The sequence below is a fragment of the Cottoperca gobio genome, chromosome 20 (genome assembly GCF_900634415.1).
Source record: "Cottoperca gobio chromosome 20, fCotGob3.1, whole genome shotgun sequence".
Classification (NCBI taxonomy): domain Eukaryota; kingdom Metazoa; phylum Chordata; class Actinopteri; order Perciformes; family Bovichtidae; genus Cottoperca; species Cottoperca gobio.
Genome location: NC_041374.1, coordinates 8,530,626 through 8,557,535, shown reverse-complemented (window position 1 = coordinate 8,557,535; position 26,910 = coordinate 8,530,626). Strand labels below are relative to the sequence as shown.

General features: G+C 41.3%; 1 protein-coding gene across 18 annotated transcripts in view; it reads left to right on the top strand.

The window, feature by feature from the left end:
- The window catches only part of eya1 (EYA transcriptional coactivator and phosphatase 1), a 68,515-nt gene that overhangs the window by 10,235 nt on the left and 31,370 nt on the right, over positions 1 to 26,910 (top strand). For 8 of the 18 annotated variants that reach the window (XM_029457896.1, XM_029457894.1, XM_029457890.1 and 5 more), the window contains exons 1-5: positions 14,835 to 15,099; positions 22,142 to 22,269; positions 23,103 to 23,168; positions 24,434 to 24,511; positions 26,667 to 26,733. In XM_029457896.1, coding sequence (XP_029313756.1) covers positions 22,146 to 22,269; positions 23,103 to 23,168; positions 24,434 to 24,511; positions 26,667 to 26,733 — 335 coding nt within the window. In that variant the 5' untranslated portion in view covers positions 14,835 to 15,099; positions 22,142 to 22,145. Of the gene's footprint in view, positions 1 to 14,834; positions 15,100 to 20,473; positions 20,535 to 22,141; positions 22,270 to 23,102; positions 23,169 to 24,433; positions 24,512 to 26,666; positions 26,734 to 26,910 lie in introns of those variants that run through there. The other 10 variants (XM_029457902.1, XM_029457901.1, XM_029457900.1 and 7 more) reach the window with 6 other exon arrangements.

The following is a 26,910-nucleotide window of genomic DNA, read 5'->3' as shown; positions in this document are numbered from 1 at the left end:
AGCCCATTAATAGGTAGGTGCTTATGGACAGTGGAAATACCCCACAGCTGCAGTCGGGCTGTTGCTCCATATGTGATCCTCCTGTCAGACTCCAGAAAACACTCAAACCTCTCTGCCATGCAGACACTGTCTCGGTTGCAGCCGTGCAGAGACGGTGTGCTCAGGAAACAGTCGGGTGCATCATGAGTCCACAGAGTCCTGCTCACCCCGTCGCTTGCTGCACATTATCCTGCTTAATTCAAGCCTACTTACTAAATAAATCAATAATTTGACACAAAATATTGATTTAAAAATATAATTTATTGATTAAAGAAATCTTAAGAAATAGACAATAAATATAAAATAAAAAAGACATGTCAGATATAATAAGAGATAAATAAATGAGAGACATCAAACTGACTAATAATTAGATACAGCACATTGTAGTCCATTAGTTCTTTCTTTAGGCTTCTATTATTGACATTGAGGGTCCCTGTTTTATTTTGGGAGAGCCTGTGAGGTCTGTGCTTATATTCGGGGGAGGTTTGGCCTTAAGCTGGTTAAGTCTGGTGTGATTGAGCAGGATGAACAGAGAACAATGCTCAGATAAGTGAATTACCTGCCTGCTAGGAACACACATGCACTGTGTCCTGAAGCCAGGCAACTGGCAGCTCTGTGTTTGTATTAGGAAACAGTTGAGCAGCTCCTGCAAACACAACTTATCCCCTTTAATTGGTGCGTAATTCCTGCAAAGTTGTCATACATGTGTGTTTTTTTTAACCTATACAAACAGCAGAGGCTTGTGTGAATGGCCATTGAGTGGTTAAGTGGCTCCTCGAGAACGGCAAATAATTGGTGGCAGGAATTGTGTCAACAATTGTGAACCTTTAGTTGACAAAGCTTTATTGTTTATCTTGAGTTGGACTCAAATAAATTATATTCTCACTCGTGCAACTAATGTTTATTGTCATCAATTAATCTGCAGATTATTTTATAGATTAATCAAATTGTTTGATTTGGTTTTAGTTATTTTTTATGGTGAATTATTTATTTCCAAGAAACTTATGAGCACATGTTTGGTAAACGAAGATGTTTTAAATCAACTAATGAGTGTTAACAGCTTAAAATAAAGATTATGTGCACTTAATGTGACTGCTGTAATAATTCATTTAATAACTGTATTGAATATCTTTCACTCTGACTATATGTTTGTGTCTTTATGACCTGATTCACTGGAGATGAATTGCACACATTAAAACTAATTGTTTTTCAAATGGAGCACAACTATGGGTTAAACAATGACATTTAAAATCCTACTTTATTTGTTATCTTTCTCAGCTTTGGAAGAAAATCCATCTGGTTTGACTAAAATAATGAAGAATACATTTCTCTGTGATCTGCTGCCTGCAGCGAACAATACATTTACCTTCTCTTAGTGCTCAAACTTTTTAAATGTCCTGGAGGAGTTCATGTTGGAGTCCCAAACCTACTGAGATCTCTAATGAAGGCTTTACCTTCCAGGCAAGCATCTTTCTCCCAATGACAGTAATTTACATATGATGTATTTAGAGAAGAAGAGGGCAGGCTAATTCTATTTAGAGATTTTCCTTTGTTTTAGGAGTCATTAGCAGCTAGCTCAAATCTAATTTTTAAAATTTCATCAGGCCATCTTGGAAAGCCTCTGTGAGCTCATCAGAGAGGAGCATTTATTGCTAAGTGTTCTCTATTGCATTAGCACACAATAAAGCGGCCAGGGACTGCTACAGACGTTTATGTGGAATCCAGTTAACACTCCACCAATTCGTTTTTTATTGGGACACAATCAATTTTTATTCATTTTAAAGCCAGAATGCTTTCTTTCATTGTGTGCCTAGCCCAGCTTATTATGCCCTAAACTAATTACTCAGTTGTTTTCACAATATGCTAATGTTTATGTTAAAGATTTCCTCTTTGAATGCAGGCCTGACGTGCATACACATAATGAGAGACGTTCTAATGCAAGACTCTCACATATGTTCTTCACTATCACACGCTTCACTCACTGGTTTCTAAGCATAATAATTATATTCATTTAATTTGTAGAAGCCTGTGAAAAACAATAAAGTCTGTCTGGCAAATTGAAGAGTGGGCTGAACATAACGCAGCTTTTGAGAGTTTCTTCCATTTCTTTCCCTGTAGATACAGATAATATAATGCATCTACATTATATATTATTACATTCAAAACTTTAGGACTCTATTTATTCTGCTGCTTGTGTAGCCGAGAACTCGATCCATGTGGTGGAGAAGCAGCTGAAGACATCTTGAAGCTGGATGTGTGCGTCCTCACTGCTGTGTGATAATTAGAGTGCTTAAGTGCTCCTGCATGGAGACACATCCAGATACCCTCTTCCTCTTCGGCCCCTCCTCTTCACCAAGAAGGTCTTTAATGGCTCCCTTTTGACTCTGATATCATTTATTGTTTGGTATCAGATGTACACCTTGTACCCTTCACCATTTTTGCACTGAAGCATGTTTGACCTGAAGGCAACAGACGTTACAATTTCTCTCCAGCCTGCAGCCCTGCGCTGCTTCCCATCACTAACATGCAGAGACATCCTCTGTTTGGTATTGCATTTCAATATGCACAAAGAATATTCATAGCTGCATCCGTGCACAGTACATGTGTGTGTGTGCGTGCAGATATCTTTCTATTCCAGTTTTGGGATTGGTCCTGCAGTGGGCTCTGGAATGCTTTCAACACATTGATGAGATGACAAGTTATCATTGATCTGTCCTTACTTAGTGGGATCCATTAAATAATGTATGGGCTCCTGTGCATTACCAGCGCACTCTCCTGTCCTCGACCCATTAGAGGAGTAGGGCACGGGGCCCTCGTGGCTCCAGGCCCTTAGAGGTCCTTGGGCTTTCATTTAATTAAATTATCCTATAATGAAAACTCCTATAATGAGATTAATTTTAATTATTTATCGGCGGCCGATTTGAGGCAGAGGCTCCGTTAATAATGCATGAAAGGGCTAAACATTTTTCAATTCATCACCTTTTCCTTTTGTTAAAGGTGCAATTTATTAAGTGCTCTGCAGCTGGCCGAGGTGATGGTGGCGGAGATAAGGACGAGCGGGCCAGAGGTCATTCAGGAGGGCTTGACTGTCACTGGATAATGTGCATTATTTCGGTAAACTAGCATCACAACAAAACACGTGTAGTATTAGTCTTTCCCTGGTGTCTTTATTTATGTTCAGTCTGCAGATGTCACGTCACCAGAAACTTAGTACTCGATACCAATACCAGTAAAATTCTACGATTCTCGATCCTCAATTCAATCCCACTTAAAACAATAAATCCGATGTACTTCCACACACTTACTTCTTTATTATTGTTTGCATTCTGTTTTTTGTGAATGTATTAATAACCCCTGATGATCTGCCTCAAGTTGCTCGCCAAAATCTAAACTTTACAAGATTACATTTGAACACATCATAACATTTATACTTTACCTTCGGCCAATATTCATTTTTACTAAATAGAGCTTGAACGCATCAAAGTTAACGTTAGCTGTTAGCCAAGAAGGACAACAGCTCACGTTACTCGCTCTCTTTTTGACAATTTCAACACAGATTTGTTGTCCACAGTGGAGCATCATCAGGGACATTTTCGTTTCGAGGATGATGGGACAATGGTAGATCCCCGCTGTGACGAGGACCGTCACATTTTCAGAATTTTGGCATCGACTTGGTACCGAAGTATCTGTTCTCGTGACATCTCTAACTCAGTCTTGTTTTAGTTTCCATAGAAGACTTGTCCACTTTATAAACAATGAGCATATCACAGTTTTGTCATTCCTCACATATACAATAATGTTCTCTTCAGTTTCTTAAAGCTTGATGGATTTTATATTAATACCTGAAGGCAGAGAAGTAATCAAAATTCTGCCTGTAATTCTCTGCTGATGTTTGTAGACCTCCATCAGGTTGGCATGTTGATTCCCCTCGTGTGAGCACATTAGAAGACTTTGGTGGCTGGCCAATAGAACAGGGGAAGATTGTGGACTGTCACACAGTGTGAAACTGTAATTAGCTGGCATGCAAGTGTGCTTATTTGAGTTCCCGGGCAAGAGAGAAAGCAGTGCAGTTGAGATATGTAAGCGGATACATTGTTGAAAACAATTACCTTTTGTGATTCAAACGAGCACATTTCACATCTTCCAAAACTTTTGTATCAGCTGACGGAAACATCTCGGCAGGCAGAGAAGTGGCCTCGGGCAGGAGGCAAGAATGTCATTGGGATGGTAAGCAGGGTGCATTTATCAGGCCTTCATCAATAGTTGATTAATAATTCAGGCAGAGTCTGGGGCTTCTTTAGGGCAGGGTTTCAGCTAGCTTGTAATTTTGTAAATTGCATAGTCATCATGCAATGAATGAGCCAGGCTGCTCCGAGAGTCACAGCTGTGGATGTAGGTTGGCCTTATGGGCTATTAGTAACGGGTACGTTTAATCCAGATGTGGTAAAAAACAACAACTTATTAACGCTTCTGATGCGCTCAGATTATCAGACACAGAGCAAGAGATGATACATAATGCTATTTTATAACATGCAGGAAGGCGACACGTTTGCCAAACAATAGTAGTCAAACGAATCATTACTGACAAAGAAAAGGTCCAGAGTGCGGAGGTTAAAGTGTAAAGAAGATGCTCTTAGGAACAGTAAAGTTAAGAAAAGGTCCACAGCACTCTTCTAGCAGAGAGTTAAAAAGCCTTCATGTGCCACTACGCAAGCTCTATCTTAACATTGTCTAAGTTTTTAGATTTTCACCATGAAATATCCATCTGATTAAAGGCTTTCTCACTTTTTGTTCCAGAAGAGTGCTTTCCACTTTATCTTGGCTACAGAATTAACAGTATTACCCGAGTCAGAATGGAAATAAATATCCAGATAGCGGCTTTTTGTTAAAGCACAGGTCTCGTCCTTTGACAGACTTCCTCTGGCTTACAGAAAACAAACGGGCGTTTCTTTCCATTGTGAGTCGCTCAAGGTGCCTTGGTCCAGGTGCAGCGTGAGCAGAACGGTCCGAGGCCAGAGAATGAGCCAAACCCTCAATTACCCCAAGCCAGCGCTCTGATAACTCCCATTCAACAAAAGGTGCCCTCTAATCGCTCTGACCAGTATTACCTGTTCCACGTCCGAAGGTGAGCGATTCTTCCACATTGTTTCCAAGGCAACTGGAAGTTTGTGTGACCTATAAAAAGTTGCTCCTGTAACTGATCCGCGGCTCGGCGGTTGTTTGTTTCTATGGCAGGCTGCGGAGCTATTTATAGGTCTATCTGGCTGGTACAAGGAGGCACAGAAAGCCTCACCAACAGTTTCCTCCTTTCACTGAGAGGAGAGAAGTCCTCCTGAGAGTCCACCAGAGAGTTTACTGGATGTTTTGAGAACAGAACGCACCTGGGGCTTCAGCCACTGAGTCACAAAGTGAAGAGGAAGAAGGCTTCACACTCTTCTCCCCTGTTTCCCCCCCCCCCCCCCCTCAGTGCAGGAGCGGATCCCTGTAACACAACGTAATGTTTATGTTGGAGTCGGAGGCGATGCTCCGGATGACCGGATTTCTTTGTTGTGGTTCCGTTTGTGTTTTTAGCAAAGACGTGCCGAGCTGCTGGTGTTGATGATTCATACGTTGATCATCAGAGGTCCTTGGCAGTTCATCACGTCTCCCCTCACTGTGTGCGTCTTTAGCTAAAGGTTAATCAGGGAACCCTCCATATTCAAATGATAATTTATCTCTGATTCAGGCAGTATTAATTATCAAAGGTGTCAAGAGTTCAAGAAGAGATCGCCCTTCAAGCATTTGGCAGCTGCAAACAAACTCCAATTTCAAAATCCGTCTCTAACTTTTATTCACTTATATACATAAATATTATATAAAAGTTGTTCCTTCTTTATGTGTAGATTCAGTAAGAAACTATGGAGTCCACGGAGAAGATTTAAAGAGACAAGATGGAATGAGATATCGATAGGAATCAATTTAGTTTATGGACTAGATGCATTAACTTAACTAACAATCAATCACTCGTGTCTTCAAAGCTTTTTAATGCACATAAATCTGAGCCGTCAATACATGTGCAGCGTCCTGCTCTGAACACAGGGAAAGCTGCTTTGCAACCAGTACAATAGAAGAATGGACGAGGGTGAAGCCGTATGATAATTCATTGAAAGGAACCGAACAACAAAATACTTTTTGAACAGTCTTGATAGTCTGATGATCTCACTTGTCTTGTGTGAAGGAGGTCATGGGATGTTTTTGTCTCACATTTGTCTTTTGCTGTTAGGAATCTTTTTTTTACTGTCTTAAAAAGCACTGTTAAGTTAAATTGCTCGAGAGCTCCATGCATTAGTCTGTTAGTATAAACCTTGTTTTAAGAGCTGCAACAATCAGTCGACAGAGAAATAACTGCATTTTGATAATTGATCAATCTTTTTAATGCAAAAATGTCTTTAAATGTGCTGTGTTTCTGTTTTATATCATATTAAACTGAATATGTTTGAGTTTTGGACACAATAAGACATTTAAAGACGTCACCTTGGACTTTGAGAACTTTTGAGACATGTTTCACTATTTTCTGACATTTTCTGACATTCAAATAATCGTTGGTTGCAGTCCGAGCCTTACAGTGAAACAGAGTGTGTGGGTTTACTATGAGACAGTCTTCTCTCACTTGTACACAGTTCCAGTTAGACGAGATACAACATATGAAGTACAAAGGGAGAGTGTGCTGTAAGGAGTGCATTGCAAATTCCATTTCCTCACGGAGGAAGTCACCTTTTAGCAGAGCCGCTGCTGCTCCGACACATCAAGAGGAAACAAACATGGAAAGTTGGCATATCATTCAGTCCATTCGGTTCTATTGATGTCTTTCACAATGACGTGTTGTTCCAAATGAACTGCATCAGGAAGCTGCAAAGCAATGTGGACGAGCTGGATGGGACAGAATGAGCGCTTACTTTCAGTGCATTAGTTGTATTTGTGTTTTCCTCCTGGTTTATAACTCACTGCGAGCCGTCTCCTCACTCGGATGATGTGAGTCTTGTTTTTTTTATCTGTAAAGTAACTTGGACAGCTCTTCCTGCTCATTGGATATTGATAGTGTAGCAGTAGTGCTCTAGTAAAAACAATAAATGAAAGGCTGTCTCCGTTACTCATGATGACTGCGGCGACAAGTACCAGACGCATGCACAGAAGTCACCAAGAGGTGCTTTGGGGTGAGGTATTAGCTTCTACGTCAGCACTGCCCCTGCGTAGTCTCAAAGTGGTTATCTCATTGGTTATTTTGGAACTTCTTTTCATGGCTAATAGTTCACACTGTGCTCAAGGCTGGGGAAATTGTGCCACTCAGCATGTTTCCCGCTGTTCTATAAAACCAGTGACATTTGGTGCGGAGATAATCTGAGCTGCGCTGGCCGTGCAAAAGGAAAGCGGGCGGACGGATAAGCTCGGCTGTTAAGTCTGTCCAGGAGTTTAAAGTTACTGAGAACTGGTGACCAATGGGATCGCCCGTTCATCTCTGCAAACACTGCTGCTGCGTTCACTTGCTTCTCAGAGAATGTGGATGTAGGTTACAGGCGATAAGAATAACTCGCGATTATCCTGAGTAGAATACTTTGTGCTATATTATATATATATAGATATATATCTATATATATGTGCTTTTGCAAGTCTTAAAATGGCAGATTTTCTTTTTAAACACATTTAATTAAGAAACTAATTTTGTCTTTTCATCTTTTTTTATATTCTTTTGAGTGAAAAACAAACTAACAATCTTAAATAATAAAATCAAATATTAACATTGTGTGAGATAATTCCTGTATTTATTTTAAACCTATTGTTCTGTTTTTTCAATATTATACATTATATATTATAATATAATGTAAACTCCCCACGTTGAACTTATTGTGATTGTTTTTTATGGTGATCCGTGACAAAGTCCTTCAGCGTCCCATCCCTCGTAGATTAAACACGAGTTATTTTCTGTGTTATTTCTGTCGGGAGAGATGGCTGATTGGTAATACCCCGGGCTTAAATAGCCTCGTCCTTTGGCACACGTGGTACCGGCACTTGTGGAAGCATATTCTGTCAGTGAGACAAACCACTGGCCCGCACCGCGCTGCCTCTCTTGTAACTGTATTCAGGCTCGCAGCAGAATGGCACAGACCCAATCTAAGTGGCTTTCATCTGCCCAATTCAAACCGACGTTTGACCCCAGACATTTGCCTAATGTGTTTTTGTTATGTGGACTCCTGGCTTCACAAATGTCACAGTGGCTGGACTAGTGGGGGTTTGGTGAGTCACTCAGGGTGTTGGGAGTTGAGGGGAGGAGGGGGGGGGGGGGGGGGGGGGAAGCCTGAGGGAGTGGGGTTGCAAAGCAGAAGTTGAGTCTCTAACCTCTGCATTTTGTACTCTAACCCGTTGGGAGTTGGTGGCGTGGTGAACATAAGTTTCCGGTGAGGACCAGCCCCTCCTCCCTCACGGGCCAGACCCACTACGAGCCTGCTGATGAGCGCCCGGCCCCCAGCACTCTGCTGACCTGGGCCCAACTGGGCAGGCAGCTGTGGAGGAGACGGGGAGTGCCACATTTCTGGCCGCCCGGGTTGCGCAAGTCAGAAGCAGTCGCAGACAGTTGGGGCAGCCCTGACAAATGCTGCCATTAGAAGGGTGCTGAAAATTTATCACCAAACATATTGGTATTTCAGGGTGCAGCTGACTTAGATTTAGTGGCGTTGCTGACGAGACTCTGTCTTTAAATCAGAATACCAGATTACTAGCAGAAAGTCACACCATGCAATGTGTGCCCTCATACCACCTACTTTATTTATAACAGCCTCTGCTGCACTCGATTCCTCTGCAGCTTTATCTGCAATGAAAGTAAGCTTCAAGTTTGCAGCTATACAACAACTGCAACCTAAATCTAAATATTGTTTGTTTGCAACTTGTCAAATTGTAGGGCAGCGTTGAGAAGAGAGAGCAGGACAAAATATACCGTATGTTCTCTCCAGTAAACCTATATTTATACATTTCTTTGGTTTGCATTGTATCTTTTTGTCTTTGCAAACATTTTTAGCATCATATCAAACCTCTCCAGTGAAGAAAAGCTTCATCCAACACTGGATTCAGTTCATTTAGGGCAGGGGTGGAGAACCTTTTTCCTATCAAGGGCCATTTTATTTTTTACAACATCCTTCGAGGTCCGTACTAATTATTGAACTCATAACCTCTGCACATTTCTTTTAAGACGCAGCCCGTTCATTTCACCTTTCTTTTATGCTTTGCAAAATAAGCAACTTTTTTATCCATGCATCTTTCCGTTTTATCAGAAATCCTTTATTAGTCCCACAACGGGGACATGTATCTTGTCACAACAAAAGAACATATGAAGTAAAAAGGCAGTACTCAATAATTAAATAGAATACAAAACAATATAAGTACTAAGGTTGATAGAAAATAAAGTGAGTATTGCACATGGCAGTGATAACTGCACAGCAGTGGTGGAACAGTCTGTTCTTGGTGTGGTGGTCTACCTCTCTACCTCTCCATGTTTGTATGTTCCGCTCTGCAGAGAGCTGCTTGTTGGGCCAAACTCCGCTGAAGAGCGTTAACTTTATCCAAACGCACTCGTCCTTTCAGCTCGTGCAGTTCGGCATGTTTCCTGTTGTAATGATGCTCAAGATTATTTTTCATCACCGTGAGCGCGTCCGCACAAACTAGACACACTGGCCTTTTACTTCCACACAGAAATAATCGTTCGTCCATTTCTCCTGGAAAGTGCGACATTCTGCATCCACCTTTCTCTGTTTTACACTCGCCACGCTGCGTTCACTGATGTCAGTGACAGTCTCGTTTAATATTGAAGTTTGACATGACGTGACCACGTGATGACACGTTCCGCTCGTGTTGTGTTCAGGGACCCTGACCTTGGCCAGGAAAAACAGTCAGTCGCCCGTTTAAAATATTGTCGTCTAGTGGATTATTTTTGCGTGCATTTTACGAATTACCTCGAGGGCCGGATCAAATGGTCTCGTCGGAGGTTCCCCACCCCTGATTTAGGGAAAAGGCATGAGATAATTTATCTACTGTGTGTGTTGTGCAAAATACATGAGCTTTGTTGTTTTGTTAAAATGCTCCGGCCTGACACAAGAAGAGTGAACTTAGAGAAACAAAGAACTTCCTTCCTCTCTTAAAGAAGCAAATCTAAAACTGTGTATTTGATCACAAATATTTAGTGTAAAATCTTTGCTTGAGGATATTTCTTTCACACAAAGGTATCGCAACTGAATTAGTACAAAGTCCAAATGGTGTGCCAGAGAAATGTTGTTATGTTGATGATCATCTCGAGTGTAAATCTATCACAATTTCTCAAATCAAATCTGGTCTTTTAAAAAAAAAAAAAGGTAATAATTCCTCACAGAGCCAAGAACTGTACAGTTACTGTTGTTACTGTGTTGGATCATGACATCAATTGCGGCTCCTTGTGGAAAAGTATTCATACTAGGTGTTAAAACTGATATAAAATTGGATATTCTGCAACTGCATGCTCTTACTTTTCGCCTCAAAGATTTTGATGGATAGTTTTAGGAGAAATCTATTCCAGAACGGGTCGAGTGCCAGGGACAGCTTAGTGTGTGAGATGGTCCTTCACTCAGTGGAGTGTGTTGAGACGTGAATGAGAGAACTTTTACTTAAATCACATATTGATAAGATATAAATCTCAACGTATATTGAACCTCATTCATGCGACTTACTACGCTGAATATTATTCTCTTTATCTTTTAACAGGCTATATATTTTAAGCGTAATGCCCGCGGTGAGGCTTCCAGCCGTAGTGATGTCTCATTCTGAGTAATAGGTCTCTCAAGTGTGCTTGTTTGGCTTTTTTGGGGCCTTTGGAGAGCAATAAAGTGTCTGTCTGAGGACATTCGGGGTCCTCGTAGACTTTGTCCAGGTGTGCCTCACTAGTCATAAAGTAACTTGTCTCTCGTGGTGTATGTTTGGATAAATGTGTCCGCAGAGTGTCCTTTAATCAAATACTAGTTAGCATGTACTGGGACTTTTAAAACAACAAATACAACATTTAGAAATGACTTGTACATTCTTAGTTCTGCCTGCACTAAAGACTGCTTGCTATATTTTATTTCCTTTAACGTACAAACCAGAGTTTTACTCATTTATGAGCGTGTCCTTTCTGTTTTTTGATCGCTCCAACTTAAGTTAATGTAAGTGTGTGACGTCCTCTGAGGTTAACCATGTCCTTTGTTCCTCTCTGTATCTTCGTGTTGAGGTATGCCGTGTTTACTTTTATCGCTGCTCCTCGGTGAGGCGGGCCGACCTGATGTTTGTTTATAAGGAATTCTGGCTTCACTCGAAACTTTCATTCACCACTTGAAAGCACTTGACTTGCTACTAATTTACCTTGAGGGACTTCAAAATTATCTGTCTGCACCGTCAAAATCTTTTTTTGTGGTTGCAACTTGTCATCATCAAAGTTTTCCTTTGGAGTTTAATGAAAGCCTGCTGGATGGATGGGTTAATGTTATATTGTTTATACTCTTAAACTCAAGCTCGCATGTTTTCTGAGCCTCAAAATGATGTTTTTGCTTTGATTACTTGAGCTGTCATTGTTGCTCTTTGAGTTCTCGTGAAAACACAAGCAGTGGGAGCAGAAGTGGAATAGTATTGGAAATGATCTTGAATTTCCCTTGGTCATCAGTGCTGCTTTGCTTTACCAAGGATATGTCACTCTGTGCAGCTCGGTTATTTTCAACAGGAAACTATGCACATTGAATAACTCAGGAATATCCAGTACCTAGCACTTACAGAGCTCTTTGACAAATTGCCATCCAGCAAACTTAATGTCCCACTTGTGTCAGGGGCAAAGCTGGAGGCTTGTGTAGTTAAGAGTTATTCGTATTTTCTCCTTAGTCAATAGGTGAACACTTCACCTAGTAATGCCTGTATAAATATATAAAAACTGTTATTTTATCCAAAGTTATCCCAAGTTCAGATTTCCCTTCTTGGGGGGAAGGTTTAGAGCGTAACGCTCTACTGAGACTTATGTCAAAAAAGGAACTTGATCCCCCCTGTGTGTGACTTTGTATAAACACTGTAGTAGCTCTACCCAAACAAATTTGCAGCATATGCATATGAAAATATTGCAACTGTGTCACCAGGGTGTTAGCGTTTTGTTTCATCTGCACCATTTGATCCCTTGTCACACCGTTCCTGCACCTTTCAGGCTGTTTATGTATTCTTTGTCATGATAAGCAAACTCACTTTCCAGAGATGTCCCCCTTGGTGCACCGACGGAGGAAAACTCTGCGCGCTTTAGGATGTAAAACTTTCCAAGCACTAGGATTCCAGTTAGACGCTCCGTTCCTTATCTGAAAACGTATTCAGCCATTTGGACGCGAGTCTATTTTCATGTGTGTGAGGAGTTGAGAGGATAACCTGTTGGCAGCGGAGGACACTGCGGATCTCTCTTCACTCTAAATTGCAGGCAAGCATCCCTGTAGCCCCACGTGAGGACCAGAGTCCCATCAAGATAATCCTTAATAAAGAACGGCTTCACATTTAATCTTAGCACGCTTCTCAAATTTCTCACTTGATATAGTTTTTTTTGGCAAGTGATATTTTAGCGCTGATGTCAGTCGAACTGTATCAGGGAATCTTTTGTTAAGCTTCCACTTGGCCTATGTATTCAGATCCATTAGGCTTTATACGTAGTTACAGAAAAGATTATTATATCGTTCTAATTTCATTTCATTTAATTGACGTTGTGTGTTCCATATGTCTTCGTGCCTCTGAAAATGTGAGATTTTATGCAATTATTAATCCATTAGTTTAATTTAAGTAATAGATTTATAGAAAGAAAAAAAAGAAAAGGTCAAATTTATTTGATTCCAGCTTCTTAAATGTGAATATTTTCATTTGAGGACGTCGTCTTGGGGTTTTTGGGAAACACATTTTTCACCATTTTCTGACTTTTTATAGACCAAACAACTAATCGATGAAAATAATACTTCATTAATTAATAACTCTTCATCAGAAGGCAAACAAAAAAAACATAATGACGTGTAAATGCATCATTCAACAACTCAGCACCTCGACAATTCAAAGTTTAACCTACTTTTTAATTAAGATTGTTTTTAATGAATACTGCGGAGCATGAAAGTCGTAATCACAGAACGTCTCCGGTGAAACTGCATCGGAGCCTTGATTCAAAACATCCCGTACAGCGGTGCACGGAGGAGGACGAGGAACATCTGAGTTCAGCCGTTGAGACATAAACAACTCTGGATAATTATACCGTGCAATTTGAAAATAACTCACTTGCAAAATTACGTCTCAAACTAATTTTGTACAGCTGCTTATTGAAATAGAGAGCGACAGAGTAAATGCAGTGTAACTCGATTGGCACGTGTATCCCTCCGCTATTAGAAATAGTTACCTGAGAGTCCCCGCGCATCTATTAGTCAATCGAGTTATTAAAAACCTGTTCAATGTGCAATATGTTTCCTGCTCATATTGAAAGGAGAGCCGGAGGGTTCACCTGTGGGCAGCCGGTTTGCAAAGGGAGGGAGCTCTTCTTCAGCACGTCCACTTCACTGCATTTAAATCAGGAGCCGTGCAGCTCCGGTCTATTTCTGTGAGCTGCTTGTTGACTGCTGCTGCAGAGGTTGTTTGGTGTTGACCTGCTTCCAGTTTGACATGTGAGCTTCACACATCATTTTGTGGAAAATGACCAATTTATCAATCGTTTTTTATTTAAAACAGCACGCCATATAAAAACAGATCTGAGTCCTCTTTAGTGGCACCGTGTTTTCTTTCTTATCGTCACATACAGTGCATACATGGGCCGACCGCTAACACAGCATGCTATTCTTCCAGCCGTGGGTGTTCTTCTTCTGTCACCACCTCCTTACTATAGTAAATGTATGATTTCCTCCTTGGTAATCATTCTTCAGTATTACAGTCGGCATTTCACCCGCAGTTTTATGATGTGGAAATTAAACAAATGTAAAATGCTCCACTGACCTCTCCACCATCCATTACACACAGTTGATATTCTTGAAAGAAGCTGTGCGAGCCTCATCAGCAGCTTGAATAAATCACCAGTTTGAGCTCATCAGTAGCAGCATGGCCTTGTGTAGCGGCTTCGCACAGTTGAAATAATAACCTGGAGCAGACAGAAGGCAGTCATTACCTTGCACACAGACGCGACGTGCATGTGTTGACGGAGGACTTCCACTAGACTGCCGTGGAGACGGACAGAGCCGAGCCGCTCGGCCGCTGTTAAACCTCCGGCTTCCCATCACCTAAGCTAATGACCTAAGCCCTTGTTTACCCTCTGAAGTCCCTCTACGACAAAAGAGATCCAGCAGCGACCTAAGACTCGCAAGAGAGAGCAGAAAAATGTGGTTTGTGGTGAAAAGAAAAAAAAAGAAGAGCATAACAAAAACAAGAGAGAAAGGGAGGAGAAGAAAAGTGTGGGCCCTTGGGGGGGGTGAGTGGAGCAGGCAGGCCGGTGGACAGATCTGCCATTTCATTGTCTTAGTCTCCACTGATACAATCTGCAGAGGCTCTATTGCTTAAAGCTGTGAGTGAATGACATATGGGGAGCTGGTGTGAGGCACAACTCCCCCGTGCCTCCTCCAGACCCAAAGTCTTCCTGTGAGAGAGCACCGAGCAACTTTTCTGCTTTTTCAAACGGCAGCAGCCTCCCTCTCCCTCCCTCATTCACTGCCTCCCTCCCTCCCTCAGCCTAGCTCTCTCACTCTCTCTCTTTTTTTCCCTCTTCCTCAGACACTCACTAGTCACTGCCTGAAGCAGTAATCGGACAACTCTCTTTCTCACGAGGACGGGTCTCCTGAGATAGCGCGCGGGGCTCCATGGGTTCCAACACCTACAATGAAAAAGAAAAAAGTAGTCTTGTAGTTTACATTTATTGTGCTACAGATTCCACCTGAAGAAGTCGCTCAGAGTGTGTGTCCGTTCTGCTGGACTGAAGCGTCTCTAGAGAAGATTGTTTTTAAAGAAGACATAAGAAGGGATAAACACAGGGATTCAAACATAATTCTAGTGAGTATGACTTTAATTTGTATGTGATGTTTGATATCACCTTTTCTTTTTGAGTATTTCAGTGTGTCTGTGTCGGTGTGTGTGTGTGTGTGTGTGTGTGTCGGTGTGTGTGTGTGTGTGTGTGTGTGGAATTATCTCCTTTATTTGCTACATTTGCATCAGCATTTAATTTAAGATATATTTCTAAATTAAAGCCCTCGTATCGACAGAGCAGTAGGAGTAATTATTTAATTTCTGCATTCATGTGTTCATTAACAGCACCTACATCTTTATTATTGGAATATTTGTAATTCTGTGGAGATATTCAGAATTGTTCTAATAATGGTAATAATACGAAGAGGAAGGCTTTAATGTGCACAGGTCAGCTGCAGCTGATGGGGACGATGACAGATAAATAGCTAAAAGAAAAATATTTCTCTTGATGAATGTTAAGTTTTTATTAAGTGAAAGTAAATACACCTCGCATCCTGGTGAAGAAGGCAATTTACAAATGGAATATAATGTTATTTAAATAACAGTTTAAAGCATTTTACAGTGCATATAATACTTACTAAAAGATCTGACCATTTGTTCTGTTTTTATAATACATAGATTATTTCCAATAGTTTAGAAATTTAACAGTTTAATTTGTCTGTAATTATAAATTATATTTGTCTAAAAAAATCCCCTAAAATAATCTCTCCTTGCTTATTTAAACAGATTTTTTAAATACAAAAAAAGCTGTACGTTGAAAGCATGAGAGTAATATCATGTTACAAATATATTCCTTTAAATATGGGATCTTCTTCTGCTTGGCCAGTTTACATTTTTTGATCAGGCTATGAAAACACGCCGGTCCCTGCAGGAGTCTCTCTCTGACTGGCAGAACAAACACAGTTAAAGCAGTTGACATCTAATGCCATCTGCTGAGGCCAGGAATGCTGCGGGGAGACCTGAGAGGCTCTCTTGCGTCTGACCGAGACAGCAGGCCTCGACTCCCGGCCGTGCTGCGTCTCCGCTCGCCAGTGTTTCGCTGCAGTCGCGACGGCTCGCCCGCTGTAATCACGAGCCTCTAATTGAAGGATGTTCTGTTTTAATGTTCTGTGTATGATCACAGGCTCACATCACAAGTCAGGGAATTATTGTGTGTGTGAAAGGCATTTCATCTCCCTCAAATTGTGCCTTTTTATTTTCCTCTTTCCTTTTTCATCCTCTAATTCCAAACGCCGGCCCTTTCGGGTGTTTAGAAAGGTGTGTGTAGATGAAAGAGAGGGAGTAGGGAGGCTCGTGAGTCAGACTGCTTGCAGAGTGGCCTCCGCTCCGCGCAGACAAACATGACAGTGTGTGATTGCCTGCTGCAACCATTCACTCACACAATAACCTTATTTATTAGCAGATAATGAGGCTGATTTGAGGCTGTTTGCTCGGTGTATTTGCTTTACGCGGGGAGAGATCAGGGGCTGTCTGCCTGGCTGCGGAGCTCCATGCAGGTGTAGCAGCAGTGTGTGCAAGCGGGAGTGGTCGGCGGTGACGGTGGCATTGTTTGCCCAAGGCCTGATGCCTTCCGTATAGATGTGTATCGCCGGCCGAGCCCTCTTCTCTCACAGAGCAGATTGAAAATGGTGAAAGACACAGAGGGCTAATTGATCCACTGATAGAGCTATTAGTGAGGGAGAGAGAAGGAAACAGGGGACCTCCTATTAAGTAGCCCATTCTGTGTGATTAGTGGCCAGGGGTTGTTTACTAAATACTGTGGGGTGTTGTGTTGTTAACAGGCCTCTGTTTGCATCTGGAATATGTGGCTGAAAGAACAGGAAATGAGCTTTAAAGATTTCAATCACTAATACCCACTCGTGTGATTGTTTGTAATATGTTTACATTGTGCACGATAATAAGGAAGCTGCTCAAAGTCTCAACAGAAATTGTATTTGAAGGTAGCAAAACGTGCTTTTGTTCAGATAATATACATTTTTTGCTATTAAAAAATTAAAAACTGCAATTTTATTACCTTCTACAAGCAATTTAAGAATTTCCTCTGCTCCTGTACCTGCGTAGATAATAATTTCCTTTCCATAATACTTCACTGCTTCAGGTTTGAGACAATAGGAATAACAAGCCAGGAGCATTAAAGTGATCTAATCCTTCAGATTTGTCACTTTCTTTCATCTCTGAAACGTTGGGAAGCCTCTGGTTCTGCGGTGGTCACGCTGGCAGGCAGGTTGTGATAAAATGTGCACCTTAAATCTTGTTTGATGGCCCCTCAAAGGCGAAGCTGGCCTTCTGGAAATCATTGTGAAGGTTGAAGAGCACAGTATTAACAGATTTAACGTCGCTATTGAGTGAATTGCTGAAGCAGCGTGTCAGATCGACCCAAACGACAAATTGCACATCAACACACATGTGCTAATAATCCTGCTTATAATTATTATGCGTATAATCAGGATATGCTTTAATAATATGTCGACGCATCTCTCATCCGTGCACGAGGCACAGACAGTACATCTGTTAGAATAAAGGTACTTATTAAATATAATATAACATGCTGTAATAATACATTTAAACAAAGTCGTTTTATTTATGTTTAGACCAGCATATCATTTGAAATATCTTTCCTTTTGAAGGTCTTATCTAGAATACTTTACATTTCAAGCTCTAATCTCTTCAAAGTTGCATTTGCTGGCAGAAGTCATTTTTTCGGCCACGTACAGAGACACAAGTGAAGTGTAGCATTTTGTAAACTGTGGCTAATTCCACTCACATCTGTGTCCAATTGTTGTCTGCATCTACATTCTTTGAGAGTGGATTTATTTTTCCTGGGCCACCATGTGGATTCAGCTGACCAGCTTAAGTGGGGATTAGTTGTTTTAAAGTTAGATTTTGATTAAAGCATTGTTTTTCAAAAGTTGTAACTCACAACACATGGCTTACATAGACTGTAAAATTCTAAAGCTATAAAATTATTATCTAATAAGTGACACAGGGAGAGCGAGCATGGAAATAAACAAATCCACTCATATTTCTTCATCATCGGTTTATTTGCAACAGTTTGTTACGGGAATAAACTGTAAAACTAAAGCAGTTTGCAGCTGATGGTAACTCTTTGCTGAACAGTAACAGAATATGTAGCAGAGGTGGAGAAGCGATTGGTGCCGGGTCACACGGCCTGCATGCTGAGATGATCTACGCTAAAAGCTTGGCTGTGGCTGTGTTTACCTTTTGGAGACGCAGGTCTTGAAATAAGTAAAGCGAAACAGCAAACAGCGGCGAGGCGAAGCGTGTTGTGGCACTTCTTTCTTCTTCTTCTCTTGATGACACTTCCAGCGCTTCATCCAGCCGGGCTTTGTTCTTCTCAGCTTCAAAGAGCTGGCAGTTCAGGGTGAACTAAGAAGCACATCAAAGATGCTGAACGCAGCCTTTATATTTTTTTAAACAATAAATATTTAGCGGCACAGAAGAAAGGCTTCTGCTCTTAACCCCCCCCCCCCCCCACATCCCATCTCCTCTCCCATCTCCCCCTCCGTCTCTTCACCTGGCTGGTTTCACCTGCTGGCAAAGACTGAGACACCGGCATGGTAATGTTTTCGTTGGCTTGCACTGCTGAACAGAGAAACCACACACACACACACACACACACACACACACACACACACACACACACACACACACACACACACACACACCACATCTCGCCACCACAACACACACTCTCTCCACAACTCTGTGATCGCTGTTAATGTGCTGTGGCAAAATGTGTTTCTCTTTCGTCTTTATGGCTTTTAGCTCTGAGGACTTTCCCCTCTGCTCATGTTTAGTGTCGGGACGTGCCAGGAGGAGGCACTGCTGTTGTCCTTTGCTCCTAAAGTCAGATTTAAATATAATGGTTATTTCTGCTAAGATGGCTGTACCATTAGCAGTGTGAGAGAAGGCGGATTGTGAAGCTGGAATGGTATTCATGAAGGCTTTGCCTTGGTGTGAAGAGCAAAGCCTGTTGAAAAAGACCGTGCAGCTCAGGTTACCCTGGCTCATGTAAACAGTCAGCCATTAAAAAATCATGCTAGGATTTTATTTTTTAATAATACTTTATATGCCTTTTTCCTGACCAGAAGAATACCGTTGACCTTTTGTGGACCCTGTATTCCCATGGTGGTGGAGTCAGGTCTAATATAGTGTTATAGCCGTGCGAGTATACGGCTCTGCTTGATGTTCGGAGGGAAGAGCAGAGCGGGAGTGGACAGCAAAATGTAACTGTCAGCTAAAGGAGAGTAATAGAGGCATTCGTAGCGTCATAGGAAACATATGTGGCTCCATATGCTCTCCGTGTTCTTGTTTCCAGTCTCCTTCATTGTCTGAGATGCACCACTGATCTGGGGGCCTCTAAAGTGCCCTGTGTGTGTGAGTGTGTGTATGTGTGTGAGTGTGTGTATGTGTGTGTGCATTTGCGCCACTGATCTGGGGCCTCTGAAGTGCCCTGTGCATAAGTGTGTGTGTGTGCGTGTGTGTGTGTGTGTGCGCGTGTGTGTGTGTGTGTGTGTGTGTGTGTGTGTGTGCAGACATACAGGCATGAGTTATGTGTGCTAAAGAATAAGACGTAAAAAAAAAGACATCAGTGTCTGTGTTGCCACAGAAAAAGCAAAGATTGATACGTGTGTGTGTGTGTGTGGGTGGGTGTGGGTGTGTGTGTGTGTGTGTGTGTGTGTGTGTGTGTGTATTGTTCTCCTTCTGCCTTTTGTGACGTTAGACAGTTGTGTCTCTGCTGCTGTGCCGTGGCCCCAGGCTGGGGCAGGCCCGCGGGAAGCAGCCCTGACGGTCATTAGGACCTGTCAGTGTGCCGGGGGGGGGAGTGCTGATAAATTTCAGATAGTGTCAATTGCAGATGAAAGATCTGCGGGGGTGTCACGCTTGACTTGTCTGTGCTCAACAAGTCCCGTCTTCCTTCCAGCAGCAGGAAAGTGTGCAGGCTCTCCCACCCTCTGCTGCCCCTCAGCCCCTGCTCCCCCCCATCCCCTCACCCCTCTGCCTACCTTCACCCCCCCCCCCCCCCCCCCCACACCCCTTCCTGCTTACCTTGGCTAAGCCGCTTTGCATGTTGATTGGGGGAGGGCTAATCCAGTTTGCAGCTGTCGTAGACCAATGATGAATCACCTTTCCGTCATTTGGCTCTGCTCCCCTCACTCAGGGAGGAGGGAGGACCTGGAGGAGGAAACAACAGCGGAGTAGGGCTGCGGCTTGGAGAGAGACAATGTGCGCCTCTGTTCCCCCCGCTAGCCCTCTCTTCCCATTCTGCTGCAGAATAACAATAATGTTTTCTCAGACAAGCCTTTTTGTGTCATGGATGGCTCTGGACTGTGACATCGAGCTGCAGTAACAAGGAGTGACATTGTTTGTGCCGGGGCAGGTGGAGGCAGGATAAAGAAGGGGAGTGTGGTTTGTGAGGACTCAAAGCCATCTCTGCTCAGGTAAGAGCACAGTTGAGCCGCTGCCAGCATCAGAAACGTCCTTCTGCTAAACAACTGTCAGCTTCTCTCAGCCGGCTGTGCTTCTGATTGCAGATAGTGAGACTTTTCAGACGTCAGCGAAAGAGAGACAAGTTTGTGCAGAGCAGGAGGAAACGGGATTAAGTAGTAAATGTGAAATGAAGAAATATGGTCGATTGTTAATGTGCTTTTATTTGTACGTCTGTGGTGTCGTATGCCTGGAGGCTGTGACAGGGAGAAGTACATTAATATACATCTGGGGAAAGAACAATGCAGCTTCCATTATTGTAGTGTGTGTGTGTGTGTGTGTGTGAAAAAGACTGACTGAGGCCTTTGTTTCATAGTTGTTCTTTTAATTTTAACTTTTTCGTTTGTAATATTTTGCATGAAAATATATTTTTTCTATTAATAATTCAATTGGACTTGAACCACAAGAAAGGGAAACATTTGCCAAGCTTTACGGCCAAGAATCATAATATCACAACATTATAATGTCCTCTTAAACAGAGTAAATGCTTATCATAATTTCATCGTTGTATCACATAATTCTGGTTTCTTCGTGCCATCTGATAGCACTCAGACTGCTCATAGTCTGAGCATTTATCTTTGTGGCCTTGTGTAAAAGGCCAATGTTTATCGATAGCACAGATACCCCGAGCCCTGGAATATAATTGTAAATGGCAGTTTAATGTACAAAACATTTTCTCCTAATTTCATTAACTCACTATTGTGATGGCAGCAGCGACGGAGACAAATGGGGTCTGGAGTTTGTGGCCGTACTTTTCAAATCACTCGTGCCTTCTTTTCTCGACTCCATTGTCTACACTCCATCAAATCCTTTGAGCGCACAAATGAGAAGATAGAATAATGTTTTTAGTGGCGTGGTCTTTTGTATAAACACAGAAACAATTAAGGAGCTTGCCAGAGCAAACACATGCCTCATGAGCTTCCCATCTGCCCATCACTGAGGCATGGCTCTGACAATCAGGCAGAGTGCTGCAGCACGTTTAACAGGCACATTAAGCATTGCCTGAAACCAGCAAACATCTGTTAACAGTCTTCCTACCACACAAAACGATATACACTTAAGGCCCTTTGTGCTTAAAGATACATCGCAGTAAATTGACAGTAAACACTTTGTGTTCTTCTTGAAACGGTGACCTGTTGTAACGAGAGAAACGAGACACTGCCTTGTCAAAATGTTTACTTTTCATTTCACAGCCTTCAATTCCACTTTGTTTTTCTTTGTTTATCTGTGTGAGTGTGTCACATTTTGCCTTGTATATATATTTAGTTAATTTTGTCTTTGGCATTACATAAAAACCTCATTATTTGAAATTCAGTTGATAATATCATGTGCGATTATTTAAACCGCGGTGAATTATAGATCTTAAATGTAGTTTTAATGGAATATTTTTCAACTTATTAATACTTTAGTTTTTTCCTGTTTGTTTATCTAAATCTGGACTGCTGGATTATGCACAATGCTCACGCTGCATTGTGCATCAGCGCTGCGTGTCTTCCCTGAAACCAGAGTGATATGTGTAATTTGATTTGGTGTGTGTGCATGTGCGTGTGTGTCTCGTCAGGTCTATGGAAATGCAGGATCTAGCCAGTCCTCACAGCCGAGTAAGTGGAAGCAGTGAATCTCCTAATGGTCCCAACCTCGACAACTCCCACATCAATAACAATTCCATGACACCCAATGGCACTGAAGGTATGTGCTGCGTCCTGTAGTGGCTCTTCTTGTGCTCTGTGGTTTTTAAAACTTTAAAAAGAGCTGAGAATGACAGAAGCTGTGTTGTAGCATTCAATGTGAAGCTGTTTAGTCAGTGTAGCGTTTGTGCAAGTGTTGTGCATCGACATATTAGATTTGTTTAGTTTTGAATCTAATAATAGAGTTGATCAGTTGATCGGCAGGAAAATAATTGCCAACTATTTTGATAATGGATCGATCTTTAAAGTAATTATTGTTCTTTAAATATCTTTAAATGCAGTTTTCAGCCTCTTAAATGTGGAGCTTTGCTGCTTTTCTCTGTTTTAAATCATATTAAAGTGAATGTCTTTGGGTTTTGGACAAAACAAGACATTTAAAGACACTTTTTACTATTTTCTAGACATTTAATCGATAGTTATCAATACTGTTTTTGTTTGCTGTATCACAGTTCAAACAGTCAAAGCAATGGAGAGAATTAACTTCACATTTGTTGCCCAACAAGTCAGTGCTACCAGTATTTGTTTTCCAGCGACTATTAGCTGTTTATTTAAGCAACCATGTAATTATTCAAAGCCCAGAACATGGAAATGACAGAGTTTTGCATGAGGTCTCTACTGTTCATAGTTATTTACTCAGGTGATGTGCATAAGTCTGAGCCTTTGTTTGGTGCAGCATGCACATGTCACAAACACGATGAGTAGAAGCACGCAGTCTTCAGGTCAGTCGGTGCCGTGAGCTCAGGGTTTACTTGTGTGTGTATTCATGACACAGGACGTAGTCGTGCCGTGCTGCAGACTGTCATGTGTCCCTCTGCCATTCTTTCTTTCCCATAGGTGATAACATCACAATGCTCACCACTGCAGACTGGTTGTTAGGTTCTAACTCACAGTCCGCTGCAGGTTTGTCTACTCCTAGTGACGCAATGAAAGGACAATACTTGGTGTTTCAAGAATGAAAGCACTCTTTGTACTTTTTGAAATTGGATTTGCATTCAAGTCCCAAAAATACACAATTCTTCAACTGCCAAATTATAAAGTTGCGTCAACTATTGTGCCTTTCATTCAGAATCTCTTGCTGTAATTGTTGTGGTTCTGTTTCAAGCATGATTTGACATCGACTGGGTTTGAGTCCATTGTTAGTGAATGGTCAGATTGTGAAGCATTTTGTTTTCATGTGGACGTTCCACGCTGTTTCCTGAACACAGTGGTTATTGTGTGCGCTGTGCTCTGAGTGTGTGCTAGTTTATGCATGCACCTTACCACTATCATCGCTGTGTTGTTCAAAAGAATTCCCCCCCCCCCCCGTCAACACGTGTTTCTGCACCGAGCGAGCAGAGCGGAAACATGTAGAACATGACAGCAACTGGCTTCTTCAGCCATGGGAGATTCCACTGAGCATGACTCCCGTGCCCACATTGTCAATTTGTTTTGCCAAAAAGAGAAAAAAGAAAGTCCTCCAGCCCGCCTGAAGTGTAATAGATTGATTTCAAAGATTCCTGAGCTGTCAGAAAGCTGTGAAATTGTCTTTGCAGATCTATCGCTGAGCTGTATAATAGACCTGAGGTCAAACAGTGTTCGCTACACTCTTAAAAAGATTTTATATACCGTACATTTCCTTGACATTTCGCCGCGGAGCTCTTTTTATATAATCCGTGACGATGACACACATGTACAGTAATGATCTTTATTTCATGCTGCACTTAAATACTGATAAGTCGTTAATTTAGCATTAAATATCAATGATAATTTAATAATTCTTTGCTAATTACAAATTAAAGTTATATTTCTCTTGCAAATAAATTCAAATACATTTAAAGAAAATGATAATAAGCTTTAAGTAAAATGTTTTTCTCTGGGTTTAATAATAGAAATCACGGCCCTTTTTGCACCATCAGATATATCCCATCAAAAAGAAATAAAGATATTATTAAAATACAGAAGTATAACATTTAAATGGATAAAGACACAACTTTCTGACACTACTGTCGATCCTGAATGTTGTTTGACTGCCTCCTCCTTTGATTTTACAGTAATGATTTTGCTATATTGTGAATGTAAAACTCTGAAACCCTGAAGTAGTTAGACTTTATTAACTTTATTTTAATTTTATATTTCCACACTTGATTTGGTGCGTTTTAGTGACGATGTGGCTTCTTTGTTTGCAGTTAAAACCGAGCCAATGAGCAGCAGCGAAATCGCCACCTCGGTAGCAGACACCTCTCTAGACAGCTTCTCAGGATCAGGTGAGGCTGGAGGACACACACACACACACACACACACACACACACACACACACACACACACCCAGCTGCAGAACTAATTAGTGAGGCATGAGCCTAGAGATGGGTGACCTATAAGCCGGGTCCCTGCAGCTAAAACACCAATATAGTGTGTGTGTGTGACTCGCCCTTATCTTTGTCAGCATATTTATCTGCTTGCACATGTGTGTGTGTGTGTGTGTGTGTGTGTGTGTGTATGTGTTTTGTGTGTGTGTGTGTGTGTGTGTGTGTGTGTGTGTGTGTGTGTGTGTGTGTGTGTGTGTGTGTGTGTTAACACTGCTGGTTCCCATGCCAGTGTGGAGTTATGACCTATAATGCACTGAACCTGTCTGTCCGGTGGAGTGACACAGCGTCCCCGTGGCCCTCGCTCTCCACGGGCTGTTACCCTATCGCCCTGTCAGAGCCGAGGTTTTCACACCCTCCTTTCAGCAGAGGCACATCACACACACACACACACACACACACACACACACACACACACACACACACTCTCTCTAAATGAAACCTCAGAGTATAAAGAGCATTGTAGGAATTGTAAAATAAATATTCACTAATGTGATCATTTCTTCTGTCCGCTCTGACCAGTATCTGTGTCAACCTGCCACACTTTTATTTTCTACAAACATGCGCTGCATCCGTGTGCATGGTTTTATGTCGCTCCTAATTTTCCTGTATTTCTTTAACTGTTTAACTAAGTACTTGATACTTAACGCCAGAAGCACATAAATCACAGCTATGACTTTTGTCTCTGACAATATTAATGAAATTTAGTAATCGTATCCTCCATATCCTCCACGGGGGAAACCCAAAGCTGCGTTCAGAAGAGCAGGTTTCGTCCAGTGGCAGGTGCTGCTGATGTGGGGAAAGTGTTCAATATTAATAACGTGTGTGAGGGTTACAGCATACAGTTACATACAGTTAGCGCTCCCCCGCAACCAAATCCCTTTTTTACACGTCACGACCAATTAGACAGATGTTTCAAAACTGTGCCGCTCGGCTGCAGTTAAATGTGAGCGATGTGGCACAACTGTGACTGTTCAAGCAGATGTATTATTACACTTTAATGTATTAATGAATTGTAATACACTGGTGTGTTTCATTTAAAAATCCAGATATTAATGCAATGAATGTAACTATTAAAAACATTATTGATTTATAATAATAATAATAATAATAATAACATAATAATAATAATAATAATAATAATAATAATTAATAATAATAATAATAATAATTAATAATGTAGGAACTGTAGAAAGTGTCACGTTAGGGATTTAAAATATTTAAAATCTTAGATCTGAAACCTTTAGAGCACATTTTCCTTTTAATAAATGTTTATTTGAGTTTTTACTTTAACCCTCATCCTACCATCTTATTTAACATACAAGGACTACTGACTGATTTTCTCCAAAAAATGTAGTTTTGTAATTAATGTGAGAAATACTGAGAAATAAAATGATTATGATTATTTTAGGAAAGTTAATTTAATTAGCATATTGTGTAAAATGAAATATGAGTCTGTCTCCTTGATATGTGATATGGCATGATATATTTAAACTGCATGGTCGGACTTTTACTGGGGTCATTTTTTTTAAAAGCTGTAACTAAAACAGAAAAGAATGATGTGAAGTCATCGGGAACACATCGATTGAAGAAGTCGAGTGTGTGTCGAATATAATTCTTAGTGCAGATTCAGAACGAGCTCTTCTGTGAGTTATTAGTGGCTGAGCGAGTTAGCAGCAGCGTGCAGCCTGATGAAGGAAAGACTATGCAGTAGCACTCATTACCTGCAATCAGTGATGTCACTTCCAATGTGGGCGAGAAGCAGCTGACGCCGCCGGCCCATCAGCCCGTCCTGTTTGTGTTTACATCAGCGGTCGTCATAGCAGCGCAGAAGTATCTCAGAGATATGCGGGTCAGCAGAAAAACCTGATCTCACCTGATTATTTTACTTCATTGTTGCTCTCAACCTTAAAGAAGGTTACCAAAATAAATAGAGTAATGCAATGTAATTACTGTTTCCTTGGAATCCAGAAGTTCTGTTGGCAAAAGATAATATTTACCTTATTTCCTAAAGTTTAAATATGTGCTTGCCTCTTTTCTTTTTAACTCTCCTCAGCTATTGGAACCAGTGGCTTCAGCCCAAGACAAACTCACCAGTTCTCTCCACAGATTTACCCTTCCAAGTAAGGCTTCTTTTATTTTTATTTAAAAAATAAGCAACTTCATTTGGATCTTTAATTAGATCCTTCTGCTCGATCGGGGCTTTTCGACTGGCTTTGTTTGTCTGGATGTCTGCAGCTTGCGCACTCTGAAATCTGTTGTAATTATTATCTTGCAAAAATTTCCTTTGCAATTTATTG